Source organism: Onychostruthus taczanowskii, unplaced genomic scaffold, assembly GCF_017590055.1.
Source record: "Onychostruthus taczanowskii isolate IOZ18803 unplaced genomic scaffold, ASM1759005v1 scaffold42, whole genome shotgun sequence".
NCBI lineage: Eukaryota > Metazoa > Chordata > Aves > Passeriformes > Passeridae > Onychostruthus > Onychostruthus taczanowskii.
Window position 1 is genome coordinate 1043213 of NW_024501682.1, and position 19652 is coordinate 1062864.

The following is a 19652-nucleotide window of genomic DNA, read 5'->3' on the forward strand; positions in this document are numbered from 1 at the left end:
TCCTTAACTTATTTCTGGTTCCATGTTTAGGTTTTTTTAGTGGTACCTGGTGTCTTTTACAGTTGCTCACTGCAGACCTGTAGTGCTGAGGAAGGCGTTCTCTGACCAAAGCCACGCTGTTTGTGTTTGCTGCTTTAATCACTGTAAGTGGCAGCAGTTACCTGAAACAGCAATGGCATGGCTTCCACAGAAATCCATCCATCCACAGTTTCTGTGAGAAATCCATCCATCCACAGTTTCTGTGAGAAACTTTGTCATGATTTTTTTTTTCTTTCTAGTCTTCTCAGACAGTAACTACTACCTAAGTAAACCCCAGGAGTACTGATACACAAGGATTTGTAATTGATTTCCAGCAAGTTTTTAGAGACTGCCTTGGAATCAGTTTCCTGATCCAGGCAAATTCCTCACCAGCATGATATTCACGACACTTTTCTTCATAAAATTTTTGAAAGGCTGAAGGTCTTAGCAAGTCCTTTGTGAAAGTGACACCCATTTACCTGCAGTTGGATAGACATGGACCTGAGCTTATCCCAGGTGGACAAGGGAGGAAATGTTTACAACCTCCCAAGTATGTGCCTAGTATCTCCAGAATTGCAGTGCAAACCTATAAGTAAACGTGCAGTTGCAGGTTATCTGGCCCTTTGTTGCTGATACTGAAGAGATGTTTCTCAGTGATATTTTTGTGTGCCCTCAGGGATATGTTAAAGGTTATTCTGCTGTTGCTGATTGCCCAGCCTGGAATCCCAGCAGGACCAGCCCCAGAAGCCCCCTAATTGTAATAATTACCCAGGCCTGTGAACAAAGGCAGACAAGTCCCCATTTTCTGGGGATGCTCCTTGTGTAGCCTAATGCTCAGAATGATACCAAAATCCTCCCCACCCTGTATAACAGTGTTTGGGTGAACCCAGTGCTTTTGTAAGGCTTTTTTTAGGCTCTTACAATGGCCTATAAAGACATTTATTATTTGTAAAGCCCTCAAAGATTATAACACACACCTGAATTCTACTTAAAACTTAATGTCTTTGAAGATTATCGCCAAATTTAACTTTGCTATTGTCATGAAATGGCAGAGAAACTCTGCTTGGTCCTTGCAATGACACCTTCAGGGTGTCTGCTCCAGGTGAGCCCTGACAGGAGTCAGTGTCAGTCAGACCTGTACAGCTGTAACTGAGATTAGGCCCATTATTATGAGCTGTCAGGCACTAAAACTGGTTGTGAGAGAGTGCATCATCTCTCAGCAACCTGCATTTGTTGTAAGAGAATTTTAAAAAAAAAAAAATACTGTCTAGGATGAGTTTTGGTGTTTGGATTCCCTGGACTACTAAGTGGCTAAAAAATTAACAAATCCATGCCCATTCCTTCGAACCCCAGACTAATCTGAACCTGTGCTATGGTGCTCAGGCTCTGCTGATGCAGCACTTTTCCTTTAAAGAGTGGCTAAAAGCCCCTGTGTTACAAATCCGTCCTTCTCCACTGAGCCTTACACTCAGACAGATGCCTATGGCTGGATGGCATGTGGACCCATCATAACTGTTATTAGTTCTTTATTTGTCAGCTTTTCCTTTTTCTCTTGTTCCTCTCTACATGTTGACTAAGCCTTTTCACTTAAATTATTTTCCAGCTTAGAACTGAAGGATCTCTGAAAATAAGACTCTGCCCCTTCACAAGCAAATGCTTGTAGATAGTATAAAGAAAAAACCCAAACAAAAACCAAAGCCTCAGTTTTAACAGTGTTCTGGCATAGTGCTTCTGCCTTTTAACAACCTGATAAACGACCTGCATCATTCTAAAAGGGATGATGTGTTCCATTTTGGCTATATGGTGTAATTAAATTTCAGCCAAAAGAACGCAGTTGAGAGAAGGAGCCTGTATTATGATTTGGTCAAATGGGAACTTCTGAAAGTTCATGCATAAATGGTTACAAAGAAAACAAATACGCAGCACATGAAAAAGGTTTAAAAAAGCAAACCCCAGCCCTCATCCCTACCTTGTTCAGATACATTTACTTCTGTCTGGTATTACAAGTATACTTTTGAAAACACCATTCTTCCTTTAAATCTCTTCCACAGTTCTGCCCTGAATCCCAGCGAACACCCTGTTTAACAGCTTCGAAGGCGATGTTCTGTTTCTACAGCACTTCCCTTTAATGAACTGAACAAGATACTTACTGTGACTATCTGGTGATATACTTTCAATCACTCTTAACCAATCTGTGAAAAAACTGACTACATAATTTGTCTTTACTATATAAACAACAAGGTGTATGATTACGCTTGTGCAGATGCGTGTACATACACACATATATATATAATATCTATGTATAGATAAGTCTATGGATTGCATTTCTGTTAAGTAAAAGCACATTCCTCATTGATTCCAGTCCAAGAAGGGAGCTTAAATCTTCCCAGTAGACATCCACTGAGTGTCCTGTTAGTGTCTTGTTTGTTAACTGTTGAACTTTTAAGGCCATGATTTTTGATTATTCTAGCTGGCCTCAACTTCATACTGTGAGTCTGGTAAACAGACTAAGAGAAGATGTGGTAAGAGTCGTGATAGTCAGGAAAGAGAAATCCATGTGGAACTGGAAAAATGCTGTATCCTAGTTGGTGGAGAAAAGGCTCATAAACTGGTGTTTGTTGCTCACAGTATCTCTGAAGCCAAGCTGCCCTGGTAGTGTTCTCATGGCTTTTCCTGCAAGAGAGATGGTGGAATAGATGGATTTCTTTTTTTCTCGTACCAGGGGCTCTCTCAAAGGTGCTGAGCCTATCCTTCTTCTCACGGGCAGCGTAACACATGGTTGCTGCACCTCTGCTTTCTTGTCCTGGTGTTAGGTGGCAAAAAGCATCTTCTACTGAATTTTTAATTTCCACATAGTCTCCTGTGGGTGTACTGGCAATAACAAAGTCTGTGTTTTTGCTGCACTTGTGATACATCAAGACAAACCTTTTAGAGAGAGTCCCATGCAGGGGGAGCTCCAGAAATTTGAGGTGAGACACAGTAGGATACTGTATCCTCCAATCTGACATCATTTGACCACATTGTTGTGGGAAGCATTGATTCAATTAAATAAAAATAAAGCTTTTTTTGCAATAAGATATATCCAGCATTTAGCCTTAAGACCCTTTCATAAGTGATATAATTCAAACTGTGATTCCATTCTTCTTCCTTCTTAATGTTCTGTAGTATTTACAGTGTTGCCTAAAGATGAAGCACTTTGATTAGCTTTCTAAATCTAATGGAAATCACTTGCTGGTAATCACATTTCTTTCTCCACTTATTGCCTTCTTATTAGGATAATTAATTACTCCAATTGCCCTCTACCCTCATAAAACAAAGAGACATAGCTATTGTCTAAACACTTTTGTATATCAGGGAGCCAACCTGTCATATTGCAAAAGTGTTTCAGAGACTTTTTTTTACAGATCAACAAAGCTAATGTGAATTTACCTGCAACTGTAATTTGTTTTAAGCTGATTGTTGAGTGTTGTGTAAACATATTTGATGTGTAATCCCAGAATATCTCTGTAACTGGATCCAAATGCCTAATATTAACAAAACAGTTCGGGGTTTTCACTAACTGTTCTGAAAGGCTCATGGGTTTCTTTCTTCTTCCCACTAAATCTGTGACCACTAACATAGAAAAAGAATCATTTTAGCTGTAGATGAAAGAAGTTCAATAATCTTGTATCAGGATGAACTGCTATATAAAGAAACATCAAGTTTTCCAATGAATGTGTTATATTATTGTACCTACATACAATCAATATTTGTACATCTGTTGGAGACCTGTCTGCGTTTCAATATTTAGCCACCACTGCATGGACACTTGATTGATATGCAGTTAATGCAGTTGCTTTGGCGCTTTTCAATGTACTTCACTTGTTTTTATCCTTTCAGAAATCCACCAAATACTCTCAGTTCTTTTTCTTTGCATTTGTCACTTTGTTCAATGAAGCATGACTAGAAACAGAGAATGAGTAGATACTATTTTTGTGGTCAGCAAAGCAGCTGCCAGTAGATAGACAGCGTGTGTATGTATGTATGTATACACACTGTCTGGGAATGTTTCAGATACAAATGCAGCCACCTCCATTAATTATATCCCTAGTCAACATTTTTAAACAAGCACAAATAATATTTGTAAAAAAAGAAGTTTAATTTTATTTATTATAGTAATAAACTATTTTATACATTACAATTACTTTGGTGTGCTTTTCTCTGTGTTGAATATGTGCTCATAAGATCAACAAGGTGGTTTTAAATTACTCCCTAGAACTTCTGGCTAGCACTTTTGTTGCTGTTGGTTTGTATCTCAAGTGTTATCAATGGAGCAGTGGGATATTATTGATTTGGTTGTAAATGATTCAGGTTGTTTTTCAGATTTCTTTCTGCTGTGTATCAGTGCAAAAGGATTCACATTTCCAGGCTCACTGTAAACTAAACTCAGGTGCTCTTTAAAGTGAATATCCTGACACCCCAGGCAGTGTCCCCTGCTGTGGACCTCAGTCTAGCCCAGGTATCTGCTGAGCAAAAAGAGATCACCAGAGGTCACCAGGTTGTGACCTGTCTGAAATGATCATCCCATGTCCTGAAGGAACACATGTCTGTAGTTGGTCTGTGTTTTAGCCTGTGTTCACTGCTGCAGTATCTGAGAACTTTTACAAATCTCGTGGAAACCAGAGATCAAAGAACCTTCTGCTTTCCTGTCATCTGCTTGCAGAAGAAAGTGACCTCACCATGGACTCACACAAAGACAAGCCCCACAGTGGAAGCCCCTGGCAGTGACACTGCTGTAACAGGCAGCAATGAATATTATTTTGTGGGCTACCTCAGCAAAGGATAACCAAAGGTCATGGGAATGGGAGATCCTTTCAGATCAGGATGGACACATGTGACAGGATCATACTCAGAGGTCATTCCTGCATGCTAGAAGCCATGCTGGAAGTTCATACAAAGTTTTAGTTTTCAGGATGTCAGCCTGGGCCCTGTGAGCTTTGCAGCCAGTTTTGTGGCTCATTCTCCATCCTTTCACCCAAGGGTCTGGTGAACGTGGCTGTCACCTGCACTAAGATACTCCATGGGATTGTCAGTCTCATCTCCAAAAGAACAACAATAAAGCAGGAGCTTTCAGACTGCCGAGCTGGGGCGGAGCTGTACGGAGAGCAGCCAAGGAGCACAATGAGGAGCTATTTTTAACACCATTTCTACATCCACTGCTGTATGTGGTGTGACAGGAGCTCTCGTCGCTCGCATTGTTTCTCTGGCCAGCCTAAAAATCCAGCTCTCTTTTGCATTATGTTATACAGTGTCCTTATACTTTGTAGAAAAGGGAAAATTACCATAGTGAAGGCATGTACTTTGACTTTTTTTTTTTTTTTGTTTTGTTGTGTGGGGTATTTTTTGTTTTATTTTATTTTGGTTGGGTTTTTTGGTTTGGGTTGTTTGGTTTTTTTGAGGTCTCTAGAGCCTGTTGTGCTCATTTTCTGAATTCTTTATTATTTTCTTTGCTTCTGCATTCTTTGCAGCCTCTCTGGCAGTGCTCCAAGCTTCAGTGAGCACAGGAGGGGTAGCACCAGCCACACAATGTTCCCCATCAGAGTTTCTCTCCCCTCAGCAGTCCCACAGCATTTCAAACCAAGGATAATTAACTAGAGCACTTTTTGCCCAGATTTACATGCCAGATTGCAAAGACTCATGTTCTGCATGCTGCCCACCAGCCCTGTGCTCAGCTGGGCAGCAGCTGTGAGCAGCCTCAGGCCCACCTGCACCAGCCCCTGCTCCTCATTCCCTCCACCTGGGAGCACATTCACAGCAGGGACAGAAGGTTTCTAAAGCACAGGGAGTGTGCTGTGGCTTCTGATTTTTCTCAGAAATAGCTTCAGGTTCTTCTGTTTGGTTATGAATTAGTGTGCAGCTGCTGGGGACCCCTGCCAGGGGGTGTGCAGTCCTGGGGCAGCAGGAACTTCCAGGGACAGTCACCAGTGCATCGGCTTATGGGGAGGTGAGTGCTGCCTACCCAGTTTTATATTCTGCATTTGGTAATGGAGGCTCTTTAGTTGCTCTGTGGTACATTTTAGTATCCATGTTAAACTTGGAAGCACTCTGTCTCTGGTCCTTTTTTGCAACGGAGTAAAGACAACCAGCATAAACCAGCTCTTCTGTGCTGTGAGAGCCAGTGGGACTGAACTGCAGCAAATCAGCAAATCCCTCCCCCTCACACATGTGTGCAAAAGCAATGGGTTTTATTTGCTCCCAGAGCACTGAGGAAACATCTAAACTATTCCTGTTCAGCGTGACCCAGCAGTGTGTGTGCCTGGTGCAGGGCAATGCTCAGGACACCCTACCAAAACTTGGGGAGAGCACTGAGCCCCTCACCCAGTGGGAAGCAGCCACTGTGCCCCAACACTGGGGCTGAGGAGACCTTGACTCTCTGTGTCACAGAGCTGCTCTTTGTGCTTGCCTTCTGCCCCAGGAGTTAGGCTGGTTAGTAAGGCTGTGTATCCAACCAGAAAATGCTGGGAAGGATGCTGTGTTGCTATGGTATTTATTGCTGCCAGTGGTGTCAGGGGTTTAATTGCAACACACCTCAGCCAATAGAAGTCTTTTTCACCTAGAAGAGTTTGTGCTTCTTTCATTCTAATTTACCGCAACTTCTGTGTTGGTACGTGGCAGCTGGGGGAATTAACCTCTCCTGTTCTTGAAAGACAGGGTGAGTAAAAACCTGTGAGAAATCCAAAAAAGGCATTAGGGAAAGTGAACTTCTGAAGTCTGTCAGAAGTAGCTATCAAGATGCTCGTACACAGCTGCATCTGTAAAATACATGTGCTCAAGCCTTGCCTTTTTGCTTTTTTTTTCCTTTCCTTTTCCATTCCTGCTTTGCCTCTCCTAATTAAGTTCAAGTCCTTATGTAGCACATCCAAATTCAGATCTAAGTTTCCCCATGGCACAGGTGTGGGTTTCAAACAAGCTTAACTGTGGCAGCTCCATCCATCATTACCAATTCCGAAGCTTTCTCCCTGCAGCCCCACTTTAAGTACTTATGGAAGCAGGAGTGTCTGAGAGGCCTTGAGGAGGTTTTGGCTCTTTTTAAGCTTAGCTCAATTGTAGAGATTTTCTTGAGGATGTTTCTGTTCAGGTGGATGAGGGAAAGTATGAGCTTTGCTGTTAATTCCTACCTGGGTCGGGGGGGAACACAGAGCTCCTGTAAATGTCACTGCAGTTTCTCTGTGCAAATCTGAGGGGGTTGTACTTTTGCACTGGGATTTCCTTCCACATTCCAAATCTCCCAGCTTACAAAACTGGAGGCAGGAAGAAACTGTGCTGGAGTATCTATTACACATGTGGATTTTCTATAAAAGGAAGATTATGACCTCTTCTTCATCAGGGGCTGCCACTGGGGGGAAATGCTAAGCAGCAGCAGCACAGGGAGTGCACTATTAAGCCTGGGAGCAGCTGTGTGCTCAACAGTGGGACCCAGACAGCTCAACAAGCCATGGCTCCCTGCAAGCAGGGCTTAGAGAGGAGAAACAGATTGCTTTTAAAGCTCTCCAGCAATCTTTTTTTGGTGAGTTTTACGGTTAAGCAGAAGGTATTTTAGAAGAACTAATGATAACAGGAAAATACATTGAACACTCTCAGCGTGAGAACTGGAAAGAAAGCTAAGATAATCCATATGGAGCCCCAAGTCAAAATAAAGTATTTATTTTTGTTTTCCTTTAGAATGACAACACTGCACATGCAACCTGGCTAGTGAAAATGGACAAAAATATAAAGTAAAGCCATTCAGCTGAAAACTAAATTGGTAAAAGCATCTTTTAGGAAAGTGTACAGGAAGTGTACAAGAAATAATGCATGAAATTACAATTCTGCCAACACAAATAGTAAATAGCTCTGTAAAATGGGGGTGGGAGCCTCTCATTTGGGAGCAGCAAATAGAGCAGTTATGGCCAGGTGTGCTGAAAGGCTGCAGGCTGGTTGCTCTGACCCCAGTGTAGACCAGGGAGAAGAGTCTAAGGTCACAACAGCAAATGGAAACGGCATTTAATGTAGCAGAAGTATGGCCCTGGATACCTGTCTTTGTAGCTTGAATCTGCTGCATTTCCTTTACCCAGGAAAATCTGTTATGGAGGAAACCTGTCTGTGTCTAACGTAAGCATCCGAGGAAAACCTTGGAAAATGAAGTGTGAGAGGGGGGTTTGTAGGTTACACTCACCGAGGGGGCAGACATTAAGGAAGGAGCAGGAAAGGGAAGCACAACACTGGCACAAGGGCAAATGACACTGACTGCCCAGGAGGCTCCTTTGGCTGGAGGTTCCAAAGGGCTGTAGCCCTCCGAGTCACCATTTGCCTGCTGGAAGGAGCTGGGAGATGCTTTACCCTGCCTCAGTTGTCTCTGCCAGTGTTGGAGAGTGCTCTTGTGTTACTGCCAGCAGCCCTAAAGTTGTAAAGATTTAGCTTGGAAACCTTATTAGTATGAAAATGTAATTCTTCTTAAAATAGCAGTTTCCTCAAGCACCATGAACTAAGAGCCCCCAAGTTCAGAGCCCCCAAGTACTCCAAAAGCAGTGTGTTATTTTATTTTGAATGGCCATTGTGCTTTTTAAAGCCTTACACCTATGTCAGGCCTCATACCCAACTTGCAGTTGCTCATGGTGTCAGTGGTTATTGGCATAACTGCTCAAGACAAGCAGGACCTCTTCAGACCTGTTGTAGGTCTCTTATTTTTACAGACTGATGTTTGGCAGGACTTGGTCAAATTAAGGAACTTTGAGAAGAATAACCTGAGTGAAGGTTGGGCAGATGGCACCAGCAGTGGTGTGTGAAGTGTGGGTCAGCAGAACTGGATCCAAGGGTAGCCTTGAGACAGAATGCCAAGAGCTGGGGAAAGGCAGTGGACAGGTCACTAAAGTGGCCTGGAGCAAATATATGACCAAATGCAAGTTATCAACATGCAATTTCATCATGAATTACCACCTCAGCACAAAACTATTACTGCAAGAGTAAAGAAACACATAATTATAAATTAGCAATGCCATCACTTCAAGAACTGTCTCATAAATGCTTATTTTTATCTCTGAATTGTGGCTTACTGTACGGTAATCCTCCCACATACCTGAGCCCCTAAAGCAACCTTAACCCTTCTGGCAGTGGTCTAAAAAATAAAAAAATCAACTGGACCTAATTTTTTCCCTGATTTGCCTTTTGATTAATTTATGAACAGTGTACCTGTTTCTGGTCTTCCAGTATCATTTCCAGTTCTTCTATTTTTGCCACCTAATTTTGGAAACCCAAATGCGCTAGTGCAGGGATAAAATGTTATGGTCCATAAAAATTAATTAATTTTGTCAAGAAAGATCAGCTCTAGAAGGAGTGCCAATACAATTTAAATGCCACGGGTCATAACTGAAGTTATATTTCTGTGCTACTTCTTCAGTAAACTTTAATTTTTCAGTGGCTGGCTGATGCACCTGTCTGCAATGATTCACTTCAGCTACCCAACCATATACAAAGCTTTTCTTAAATCCCTGTGGATAGAATGCATTTCTGTTACCTGCAGGCTGACCATTGCTGGGGAAGGCACAGGCCACGGGTAGCCCATTTAATTTGTTCTGTTCCTTAAAGTGCTGATATGCAGCTGCCTAAGGTTATTTACACATTTAGCTGCCTCTGGATATTAAGAAAAGTGGTGCAGGCTAATTTGTGGTCAAAATTTGCCTGTTAGATCCTGATGTTAGCTTAACTTGTTCTCACCCAGATCATTGTGATTCCCAGCATAAGGAATGAGGAGATTTTTGAACATAGTTTTAATCCTGGCACTGCCTCTACTGGGTACAGAGTGCACACACCTTTTTCCTCATGGAGCAGGTCACTTATGTTCCTAAAGCTTGTGGGAACTAAAGGGAGGGGTGCTGAGGCTGCCTGAAAGTTGAGCCTTGACACCCTTCAGCTTCATCTCTTGTGCAGTGTCCAAAGCGTGCCATATCCATTAGAATTTTCCTTTTCCTGTCCTGGGAATTGGTGGCATCTCTGAAAGCCTCTCAAGCTTGGAGCTGCCAGTGTGTGTCCCCTTGGCTGGGGATGTCTGAGCCACATTGCCCATCTGTAGGCTGGGTGTAGGTGACTGGTGCCACAGGCAGCTGGGACTCATTCTCAGATGCTCTGGCAGGACCTGTGTTGGATGTGATTGGGTTTGCATGAAGCAGAAAATTAAAAACCACCAAAGTTTTCTTCATTTTTTTCTTCCTTTTACATGCAACTAACGGAGGAGATGCTCCACAAGCAGCTCTTGGTTGGATTGTTGAATTCAGTGCATGTGCACAGAACAGCCCTGGGCATCCATGGGGACCCACCAGAGAGGGCTGCTCTCAGAGGTCCCATAATACAAGAAATGATCTATTGTAATGCAGATTTCCCCTCTTCCTCAAGGTGTAACAGGCACAGTGTTCTCCACACAGGCTTTGCATCGAGCAGTATTTCAGCTACTCCTGCTGGATTAAAATATATGCCTTGACTAACAAGTGGCTGTGTGCTGGGAGTTATTTTGGAAAGCAATAATGAGCTGCACTACTTGTGGAAGGGGGGGAAACTGTAAAGAACCATGAGGAGAAGTTGTGACAGACCGTGCATAGCAATCTCCTCGCTCTTCACAGCTCCTTGAGGACAATCCTGCTGCCAAGTCAGAGGAAGCAGAGCCTCCCCGCTCAGGAAGTGCAAACTGTGACCAGCTCAAGGGTTTGTGGTGACAAAGGCAATTAGGTGGGTGTGCAAGAGAAAGGACAGGCCCTGCGTTATTGCTGTGACTAATAACTAAATTGCTGCAGGTATTCACAGTTAAGCTGTTTTTCTTCTGACCTGTGGTACGCTGGATATTCCAACTAAGCTGCTTTTAGCTCTCAGATGTGAAAGAGATAGGTGAGCAAAGCCTTGCTCACCTTCTAATCAATGCAAAATTAAAGAAAGAGCCACTTAGTATAATCTTACCCAGTAATGCTGATGGCTCTGTAAACTTAGGAGGGGCTAGAGCAAGGGGGTGGGGGTTTGTGTGTGGGTGTGTGTGTGCAAGAGACTTCACTACAGCTTTGTGGTAACCATTAAAGCCATATATCACTATACATTACGCTTGCTAGTCAGTTAGACAGCTTTTCAAAATCACTTGTGAACTCTTGTTGTCAGTAGCCATCGTGTAGCTGTCCAGCTCGTTTTCAGAGCCACCACCTTTGGGGTTTTTTTTGTTCATTGCACTTTTGTGACTTTTAGGGTCTCACAGCAGTAGCAGTCTGTGTCTGCTGTTCCCCTCACCCTGGCTAAAAGTGCTCCCCTTTGGTGCAAAATAGCCAGTGTCTTACTTTGGCCACGTCTCTCCTTGTCACCTGCTTCCTACACCCCTTAGCTGGCTTTTTCTCAGTGTTTGGAAGTCTCTTTCTCACACACCCCTCACCTATTTTTTTTCCTTTGGGAAGTGGCATGGCCACTGCAGTCTCTTCCAAGTCTCTGCAAACTCCCCCTGCCCTCTAGGACTGCCACAGAGACCTTGCTTGGAGGATAGCACTTTGGGCTACCACACAAGTACATCAGGTGCCACATGGAGAGTCACTCTCAGGCCGTGCTGAGGAATGTGTCTCCAAGCTGAAGGAGTAACTGAACAGCAAGTTTGGAGTGCTTCAGGCGTAGAGCTGTATGTTGTCTGACTGAATGTGCCCTATGCTGACAGCTGCTGTATAAGCAGGACTGAGAAGGAATTTTGTGAGTGGAAAGCATCATTTTATGTGCATGCTGCTCTTCTCAGAAACTTCACATGCCGAAGTCTTTCCTTAACCCAGCTACAAAAGGCTGATTTGCTTTTTAAACTCCATCATTAGGGAAGGCATGTTCCATGCAGTGCACAACAGGGATAAAAATGACCAGTCTGCATTGCACCCACCCTGCAGGCTTACAGTGCATAGTAATGTTTCTCCACAACAGTGGAGCAGTTATTTTTCTTAGGCAAGGCTATCGTTTTCCAAGACACAGCTCTCAAGCCAACAGTACATTTCAGCTTTATTTATAGAAACAGAAAAAGATACAAAATTATGAAAGATATATAAAGCACTGAAAAAAAAAATAGAAAACAATTTCAGTTCAGAAATAAGCATGCTCTAGATGACCTTCAGGGTCATTTCCATATTGGAGCTGGAAGTTTTTCATGCATACAAATTGGAATCCAGTCACTCAGTAGCATCTCGGTTCATGTAATAATGGTAATCAATGAGACTGAAGAACAGATTCATGACTTTTTGCTCTAATGCTAATTCTACTGAATTACAAAATTTGAGCAAAGTCCCTTAGGTCAGTACTGCCCCAAAATGGAGGCCAATCTTTTGGATCCTTCTAGAAAATACAGAGGCTTAGAACCATATACTCTGTGACTGAAAGAATCCCTGCAATCATCATCCAGTCAGTCAGCAGAGCCATGTCTTTGGCCAGGCAGCATTCAAGGTAAGTTATTTTCAACAGGCCATGGTGTCTCCCAGAAATAGCTTCCAGGGGAAATCATGGCATTCTCATGGCAGGGGAGCTGGGGGACTCTTAACACAAAAGGCTGGAGCTTCTGCTTTGAAACAGCAAGAGATGGGCTTTTCTCTGGATGGATGGAGAGCTGAAGTCTCTGCCCTTGTTTCTTCAGGAATAAATGGAGGATAATAAGAAGGCTGCCATAGTTGTGAGCAGCAGAGACATCAGAAATGCAGGCAATAAGCAGAAGCCTGTCTCAGGAACTGGACTTCTTGTTGAAGGGATAGATTATATCAGACTTGGCTGAAGCTGCAGGAGTGATGGACAGTAGGACACTAATTCCCAACAGGCTGAAATGTCTGCCAGGGGCATGGAACAAGTTTTGACATGCTTTGGATGGAGGAAGCTGCTTTTGGAAGAAGTCTACTCCAGAACTTGTGGCCTTTTCACCATGCCTAGGGGGACTGTCTAACTTTAGAAAGACTGAAGTTCTTCTGGCAGCTCTTCAGTATCAGTTTAAAACAGAACAGTGTAGAAGACACCCATAATATCAGCCAGGGGAAGGCTCTCCCCTTAGAAAACAGTGTGTGTCAAAGCACTCCTGCAACCTGGACACCTGCAGGCATGACCTTCCCAGCTCTGGACAATACAGTCTTTGGGCACAGATGCTGCTTTAACAGGTCTATGTGGCCAAAGGACATGCAGCTCCAGCTCATCTGGTGCCACTGCATTGGACCATTCTGTTTTTTATCAAAGGTCTTAAAAAGTTCCTCCCAGGGTGTCTGCAATATATTGCAGGAGCTGATTACTTGGACACCAGAGAATGAAAGAGACTGAACAGATTTACCATTAAACCAGACTGGAGATATTTCCCTTTGTCACAGAACAATACTAGAGGCAGACTGAACAGTCTGAAGGCCCCAAAATAAAGGTACTGTTTAATGCTTTAGCTCTAAGACAAGGCAGAGAGCACTTAAAGTCCAAGGAACTTTAAGAGCATATTTTTTTAAAAGGAAAGCTGTTCCTTAAGAAAAGATCTTCCTCGTTACTCTGTCTTTTTAAAGAAACAAAACCATTTCTAAGGTTACAAAAAAAGTGTTATTTTAAAGGCAAAAATTTTAAAAGAAAACATTAAAAAGAAAAAGCAGGCTTTGCTACAGTAGGTAGAAAAGTAGCTTAAGGCAGAACTACTCCAGTCAGTGAGAACACAAAATGTTCTAGCTTATATGGGAAAGCAGTCAAGAAGAACTGATGAGTATCATGCCCTTCATGGAGTAGTGTAAGTGCAGGGCACAGCCCTACATGACCCTGGACACCATCTGTGAGAGATTGGGCTTTTTGAATTCTCCAAGATTTTTTTCTTCAATGTCTCAAAATGGGCAGCAAAACATGAAAACAACCCTCGACATATATAAAATACCTGTTCTGAGATGCACACTTCTGAAGTACACAAAGATGCTGTTTTACAAAAATGACATAATTCAAAATGCTTCATCATTTCTCCCCACCCCCCGCTGCAGCCCATCAGTGTTTCTGCAGTTCAATTCCTGCATTTGCAATCCAGAATCAATTAAATGAGCTTTTGGTTTAAACACACAGACTGAAGATTTGGTCTGGCTCACCCTTGTGCAGATAGAATATCCAGTGTAGAAAAACCATCAACCTGCCTTAAGAATAGTTGTGTGCATCATTCCTAATGAGCAGCACGCTTCTGCTCCCATTCAATTCCAACATGAGAATAGCAGTACAGGAACCCATGAACAGTCAGTGTCGCCCATGGCCAGCCTATAAATAGAAAAGACAGACAATCCTAGTCAGAATAATTAATGACTGCTTCAAGTAAAATACTCTTGGGATGGCCAACTTATGATGCTTCTTATTATTTTTATTAGCAATTCAGCTTCATAAGTAAGTAGAGTCAACCCACAAAATTTGAAAAGTAAAATTATCTAAGCTCCAGGGTTGCCTGACCCCCTGGCAGTCCTTGTCTTTCTCATTTTTCAGGGAATTGGACCAGATTTATTCCTGTTGAATTACAAGTGTGTTTCAATCCTCTCCTTTGGAGTGAGTTTGTCTATCAAGAAGATGGCCCCAATGAACCCTGATGCTTTAAGCTGGCTATGGTGCTTCCTAGGCACAAAGGGATGTACAGCCACAATGAAGATTATTAAAAATCTGAACAAGTCCAGTTACTGTTCTGCAAAAGCACTCTGGGGTCATCTCTGATTAAGGCTGTCTTGGATATCTTGCAGCTGGGTGTAAAGCCTGATGTACCCCTCTACAGCTAATGTGCGTCAGTGACGAACAGACAGACCTCTCTGCCTGATTTTTCTGATGCCCAGGTTATTTTTTAACTATAAAGGCTCTTCCAATATATAAAATCTTTGCTGGTGAAATGATGTTTCATTATTATTCCAAATTCTTTTCAACAAAAGCCACCATCCTTTCACTCAAATTTATCACAGCAAACAGCAGTAAGCAGGAGTAAGCCAAAAGGTCTACAGCTTTCTAGTAGAGCTGTAAATACTTTGAAAAGTCTGTAATCAAGTAAATTATTTTGCTTTCCTTGATACCTTTCCTGACACTTCTGTTTCCTTTGTCCATTCTCCTCCTCTCTCTAGAGTTTATGAAATTTAGATCTTACAGGTAGAAATCCTCAGTGCTAGGCCCTGATGTGTTTTAGTGTGTGTTGTCTGGGGAAAGGGGACAGAGAAGAAGATGTTTGAAGGTTTTTTAACAGCCTTTCTTGTTGCCATTGTTGACATTAAAATTTTGGTCCTGTGCATGAATGGTTTTCTGCATCCTGTCCTTGACTACCAACATCTACTTCTGAAAGAAAATCTGCCCCTCTTGGGGAAAACTCCGGTCTAAAGGAACCTACTGGCAGACATGAGCTGCCCCTTTGGGCTGGAAGAAGGGATGGAGAGAAGCCGTAACCTCTGCCCAACATGATACTCCAGGAAGAGCTCTTTCTGAAGGTACATTTACAAGGTGCTTTGCAGGCTGGTTTTGTCCAGGCTCCAAGCTAATTCCAGTCAGGGGAATTGTGTCAGTTTAATTATGCTCACATCCTTAAGCTGAGCCTTAGCTCAATGCCCTGCCCTCAGCAGAACTCAGAGCCCCAGACTCAGTCCTGCACTTTTGGGGATGGCACGTGCTGGGACCCTTCCTCTGTGCTCCAAGAGCTGGGCAGTGCCACACTCCATCCTGGAACAGCTTCAGAAAAAGTTGTATGCCCCTGCTATGAATAGCTGCGTTTGTTTCATGAACCTCTAATTATTCTGGCCATCCTTTGTGGTGAAATATTGTCCTGTAACCTGACTGATTTTCATGGAGACATTTACAAATATCAATCCCTTGTCTTCACAACACCCTGAAGTGGAATTATACTTTTGTTTAATTATTTCTTTCACAAAACAAATTTGCTAAGGTATCTCCAAGGGGATTTTTAACCATAAAAGTCTTGTTTTTATTTCAGTGAAATTAGCCTACTGCAGATTGGGTTTCACCTTCAATAGCAAGCTAAAGCCCAGCTGTGCTTTGTCTCTGCTGAAATTGCATGAGAAAGTATGTCAATAGATGTAATAAAAACATACCTCTTCTGGCAGCATTATTGTGGCGGCTGCATTATACAGACAGAGCCAGAAAATTAAAAAAGGACTGAGCCTAGAATTGTTCTGTTTTAGGGGCACTTTGGAAATTTGCTAGTTACATGTTTTGCATTTTTAAATACCGTAAAGCTCTGGCACACAGAAAATATGCCAACAGTAGCTGACTTGCTTGCTCTCCCCAACCAGCATATTAGAGATCTTGTCAGAATACATAGTTATGCACTGGAAATCTTTTCTACATGTCTTAGATTTCTGATAATATCCCTCCATAGTGCCCAGAACCTGGGTTCACAGCGTTTTTAACCCAATAATCAAGCTTGTGGTAATCCTCCTGGAATGTAGGCAGTCTGTCCTGTACAGGGGGGGTCTCAGGGTTGGCATTCAGCACATCATCTCCTGCTCATCTAATGAAGGTGAGAAGGAAGGGGGAAGAAAAAGTGACCCCAATATGGGCAAAAGAAAAGGGAATTTAAAAAAATTTAATCTTGTTATAGTTTTGCTAGGAGGTGCTGCACAAATCCCAAAGCATTTCTGGCTGCAGAAGTAGGAGGCAGCTCCAAGCAGGGGAAAGGGGACCTTTCCCATTCTTGCCATACTGGAACCACATGCAGTGCTGGTAGGTGTGGGGAAATGCATGTGAGTGAAGCAAAGGCATCATGTTCTGCTCCTTGGCAATCCCAGATTACTCCAGTCCACTCAAGGCAGATTTGCACAGGTGCATCCACACTTGAGAAGCAGCCCAAGGACAGCCTGGAGCAAGCAGGAGACCTTTAACTTGTTTTTACTAATCTCTTCCATTTTAGGACTGGATATACAATAAAGTTGTTGAAAAATCTGAAAAATTTGGTGTCCAGAAGGTGATGATGCTCCATTGCATGGAGCAATGCTAATCCAGCAAGGGTGCAATTTCAAATTCTGGCCAGCATGTGTTTTTCTTGCAGGTGACGTCCAGCAAGAAACAGCAGCACGAGCTGCTCTCTTGCAAGGTCAGGTCACAGAAGCCTTTTCTGGCTTCCACAGTTTCTCCTTATAAACCCAAGAAACCAAACAGTACTGATGGCCTTGGATGCACAGCTCCAAGGAAATTTCCTTCTTTTACCCTAGGCCAGCATCTTACGGTATGTTTGTACCTCAAGCCTTTTTCTGCCTCTCATTCTGCTCCTATTCTCAGACACCATTCAGGGGGCTCTTCTTTTTGGCAACTCCTCAGCTTTACCTTAACCCCCTAAGCCACTGCACCCTCACCTGTGCTGTACCAGTCTCCAAACTCTGCTTGGAAGCATACCTGCCTGCATTTTGGATCAGTATCTCCCTATAAAGTCATACATAGAATGTACTCTTCAATACATTATTGGTTTCAGATCAAGTTCTGATCAAGGTTTCAGATCAAGGCTGTTAGGAAATGACTGAGTTAAGTCTGTTTATTCAAAACCATGTCAAATACCACTTTAAATCTTACGTTTCTTGACTGGTTTCAGTAATTTCATTTTGAACTTGAAGGCTGAGTTTCATGGGACTACATGGACTGTCATAATTTTTTTTTACAGAAAGATGAATTTGTGTTCATTAACATATGCTATTTGTAGAAACAAGGACTAATTCATATGCTGTTTGAAAATCCAGTAATATTTGTGAGCTTTACCTGCAGAAATTTATTTTAAGATAGCTGATATCACTTTTAACAAGGGAACACTGGGTGAGAATCACAACCAAATTCTCTACTTATGGCAAGGTATGCTGCTTCACAAAACATCAAACACAAGCTCATTTGTGAGGAGGACTGCAAATTTTGTAGAGAGGCAGCAGCAGCACTTGATTCATCTATCACACAACCTCCTCCTAGAGAAGTCTTCAGTCCCAGCTAGGCCTGAGGCACTGCTCTGTTCAACACAGCCCATGGACTTACTCATTTAATCATGTATCCAGGAGTCCTGCTGGTTAAAACCAAATTTTGGTATGTTATGTACTCAGCTTTCAGCTGAATGAGCAGGAGACTTGTTTTCATTACATGATCAAGAGAGAATTGATACAAATTTGCTGCAGGAACAGCTTTTGAGTCACATTTTCAACTTCCTATCTCTCATTCCAAAGTATTTTTGCATATTTTGCAAATGACTAGAAAAAGTCATGCTTCTAGCACGCTCTGGATTTTGATAGGAGTGGGGTAAAACTAAGCCTTCAACTGAAAAGTAGCAGTCTGGATCACAGCTTTCAAAAGACCAGTTATATCCTTATTACCTCAGTTCAAATCGTTTGAACAAACATTTAATCATGTATCCAGAAGGAAGCTCTTTCAAATTTCCTCACCACCCACAGTAACGAAAAATAATCACACTGGCAATGTTTTGGGCATACCCAGGTTTCACATCATCCTCAAAACACTAGGAAACAGTCCTTTGTTCCTTCCAACACGTGAGATGTAAGAGAAGGGGGCTGTAGTTACGTTTTGCATTTTCCAAAACTGCCTTAGTGGCTCTTGGACCTAAATGTTATTTTTAGATGTGCCTTGGCTGCACAGTCCTCAGAAGTCTTCAAGTGCAGAGTAGTTATTAAATCAATTGAAGTCAGAAGAACTAATCTCCCTGAAAAGTTGGCTGGAGAAGCATACATCTACTCTGACTTTGATTTGGAAGTACCTAAGTTGCTGTAAGGCTTAGCACTCAGGAAAATTTATTCTTAAACAAAAGTTCAAATGTGACAAAGACACTGAAGCAACTCCTCTGTAAAGTGGAATTAAAGAGACACTGTGGTGGGAAGGAGGGGGAACAGGCACCAGTCTGTCAAGCATAATAAAAAGCCAAAGCAAACCAGCATTTGAGGCCAAGACAACTCTTACCCACAATTACTAACATACTTAGAGTATCAGTAAAAATACCACCTTTTCAGAAAAAAACACAGATCTACTACTTTCTGTTGAAAGAAACCTATTATCCATCCCAACATTTGAAGCACCTCCAAATGTTGGGCTAGATAAACTCTGCATTTTTTAATTTTAATTTCATGTATTTTTGTCACTTCCAAGTGGACCTGTCTGACCATTACAGCAGGGAATGTCATACAGCATGTGTTACAAACATGGTGCAGTTTGATACCCAATTAGTCTCCAGATATTTGGAAAAGAAAACTCTACCTGTTTTCAGCTGTGACTCCTAGCAGGTTTTCTTGCTGCTACTTTCAGCCTCCACATTGCATGTGTGTCAAAGGCCAGACAATAAATTCTGCCAGGAAACACACAGCCCTCCAAGTCCCAGCTGGGCATCTCCATGCTCCTACCCCATGTAGAGCAGCACACAGTCACAGGGTCTGTAAATTCAAGATTCCACTTTGTCCCGTTATGAGCCCCCAGCTAACAGCTCTCATGTCTTTCTCCTCCACCCATTGTGCAGTTTGGGAGCAGAACAGCTCAACCAATGGGAACCAGCTTGGGAGATTAGGTAAGGCTTACCTGACCTATTCCTATAGATTTCCAGGCATGGAAGGCACTTTAGCTGGTGGGTGTGGAAAAGGTTCAAATATTAATAAAAAATATTACTGTACAATAGGTAGTTTTCA

General features: G+C 42.5%; 1 protein-coding gene across 2 annotated transcripts in view; it reads right to left on the reverse strand.

The window, feature by feature from the left end:
- Positions 1 to 12026: 12026 nt before the first annotated feature.
- The window catches only part of HHAT (hedgehog acyltransferase), a 147251-nt gene continuing 139625 nt past the window's right edge, over positions 12027 to 19652 (reverse strand). For both annotated transcript variants that reach the window (XM_041413563.1, XM_041413564.1), the window contains exon 12: positions 12027 to 14274. In XM_041413563.1, the coding sequence (XP_041269497.1) occupies positions 14183 to 14274 (92 nt within the window). In that variant the 3' untranslated portion in view covers positions 12027 to 14182. The remainder of the gene's footprint in view (positions 14275 to 19652) is intronic.